The 2,144-nt window shown below is 44.9% G+C and overlaps 1 protein-coding gene across 1 annotated transcript in view; it reads right to left on the bottom strand.

Moving 5' to 3' along the window:
• Positions 1-6: 6 nt before the first annotated feature.
• Positions 7-2,144, bottom strand: part of LOC107101175 (neurofascin-like) — a 129,125-nt gene continuing 126,987 nt past the window's right edge. The window contains exon 32 of the mRNA XM_015399976.1: positions 7-1,970. Within this exon, the coding sequence (XP_015255462.1) occupies positions 1,742-1,970 (229 nt within the window). The 3' untranslated portion in view covers positions 7-1,741. The remainder of the gene's footprint in view (positions 1,971-2,144) is intronic.

Here is a 2,144-nt window from a genome sequence, read left to right as displayed (position 1 = left end):
TGGAAAATATTAGCGTTTCGTGTTCGTTTTGACTTCGTGTGGACGGGGCCTTAGTGATTCAATAATATCTCAGCATCTTCAATATTGTTCAGTTTTCATTAGAACTCATGAACTCATTTCAGTCTGGACACCATCTTCTTTTCTCCTTCCTCCATGTCCAGAGGGGCAAACAGTCGCTTTGCTCCAAACGTTTAAGCTGATTTGGTTTCAGGATAAACGGATCGACCAAAGAACCCCGAACCCCAAAGATCCGCTCTGACCGTCTAAAACATGCGTGGCTATGTTACAAGGATTGGATTCTTCCTTCGGTCTTGTATCCAAACAGGGAAGCTCCTTCAGATTTAATATTCTTGTTTAAATAACCTGAACTCCACCGGGAGAAGAATAGAAGCTGAGTCATCTGATTTCCAATCAAAGCACTACTTAAAGCCTATTTGTTTATGAGGAACTAAAATCCTCTTTTGGTGTCTCTTGCTAACAGGGCTGGAAGTTTTTTCCGGATGTCGTTTTTTCCATGTTTTTTTTGCAGCCGGAAGAAACTTGAAAGGTCAAATTTACTGAAAAGTTTTCTTTTTACGAATATTTTTGCCTTAATCAGGCCCAGATCCAGTAATAACCTTGAGGTGGGGTTTAACATCTATAAAGCAGGAATGAAGAGCAGAAGAAATGAAAGAAACAGAAAGCCAGCTGGTTGAATCTCAGGATACAAGAAAGCGTTTTCCTACCATTTAAAGGCTGTTAGTAAATGATCACTTCTTTATTATTATTTTCTCTGCTGGGCTTCTCCTCATGTAGCCTGGTGGATATAGTGAGTTGACTTTTCAATGGAACTCTCCCAGTTCTCCAAAATATGATCTATTACCAGGACTTTCTTCCTGCTTGCTAAACTACATTTTTCCGTTTTTCGTGTTATTTTTTCCAGCATGCACCGAAACAATCTTTTCTCTCTCATTACCTCAAAGATGGACTTTTTTAGAAGAACCTAAGAGGGGCTGCAGCCTGCGGAGCCGCTGGATCAAAACAATGAATTGAAGATAGGAGACAAACATGTTGAAAAAGCGCCTGTGTTCAGATTTAAGATGGTTAACGAAAGCAAATGTTGACAGACCAGATCAAACTCAAAACAGGAGGGAGGTTGTGCATAGTTTCAAAGGGGCACGGAAAGGTGTGCCAGGAAAGGTGTACAGCATTCCTTAGGATTCGCTCCATCATCTACCAGCTGGGAGGAGAAATAAAAATCGTTCGTTGCGCAAGTATCAATATGATAAACATATCTGCCAGCATCCAGTTCAGATTAACGGTGAGAGGCTGATACGTGACGGGATGGCGTGGGAGTGATGTCATCCCTGTTGGATTCGGTGGGAGGCGTCTCAGGCAGAGCAGCAGAGAGATGAACGGCAAACATACACAAAACAACGACATCCAAAGCTGCCTTGAAGGCACACTTCAAGTTAGTGTGGGTAAGGAGCAGACCCGGCGCCATGGAGACTTCTTCTTCTCTCTGTCCCTCCATCACCTCCAACAGATCCCGTTATCAGAGCTGAAAACACAAATTAAAGGCTTGTGGTCTAAGATTCGCCCATGTTCTTCCACTTCATCCCTTCAGGAGAGCCTCTCCACAAAGACCCTCCTGCTTGTTCCGTGTAGCAGGTGTTAAATATTCATATAATCAAGTGTGTCTTGTGTACGGTGAGGTGGCTAATAGGAATAAGACCGAGTCCTGGTGTGCGGCGCGGCTCCGCTATGCTAAGGAGTAGATGGCGTTGACAGGAGAGGTGGCCTCAGAGCTCTCGTTGCCCTCCGTCTCGTCCTTGTCCTTCTTCACGGTGTACTGACCAATGAAGGAGCCGTCCTCGTTGAACTGGCCGTCGCCTCCTTCCCCGTAGTCCACCAGGCTGTCATCGCTCTCCTTCACGTTGCCGTCCAGCGAAGTCTGGCTGCCCTGCAGAGGCTTGTTGTCCTCGTCGCTGCTGCAATGATGAACATAGAAGGTAGAGATGAAAATCCAACACCAGCCCAGATGGATGGACAAAATACCCGTCTGTTTTTATCATTTTTATCCAGATCAGCAGGCTGAACAATATATTCTGTTTCAATTACAGTAGCAGCCACTCAAATCTCCCCACTTTCCTTGACTGGTCCCA

The sequence above is a fragment of the Cyprinodon variegatus genome, unplaced genomic scaffold (genome assembly GCF_000732505.1).
Source record: "Cyprinodon variegatus isolate N-32 unplaced genomic scaffold, C_variegatus-1.0 Scaffold1063, whole genome shotgun sequence".
In the NCBI taxonomy this organism is placed as follows: domain Eukaryota; kingdom Metazoa; phylum Chordata; class Actinopteri; order Cyprinodontiformes; family Cyprinodontidae; genus Cyprinodon; species Cyprinodon variegatus.
The sequence above is the reverse complement of the archived record's forward strand: the minus strand, read 5'-3'. Positions and strand labels throughout refer to the sequence as shown.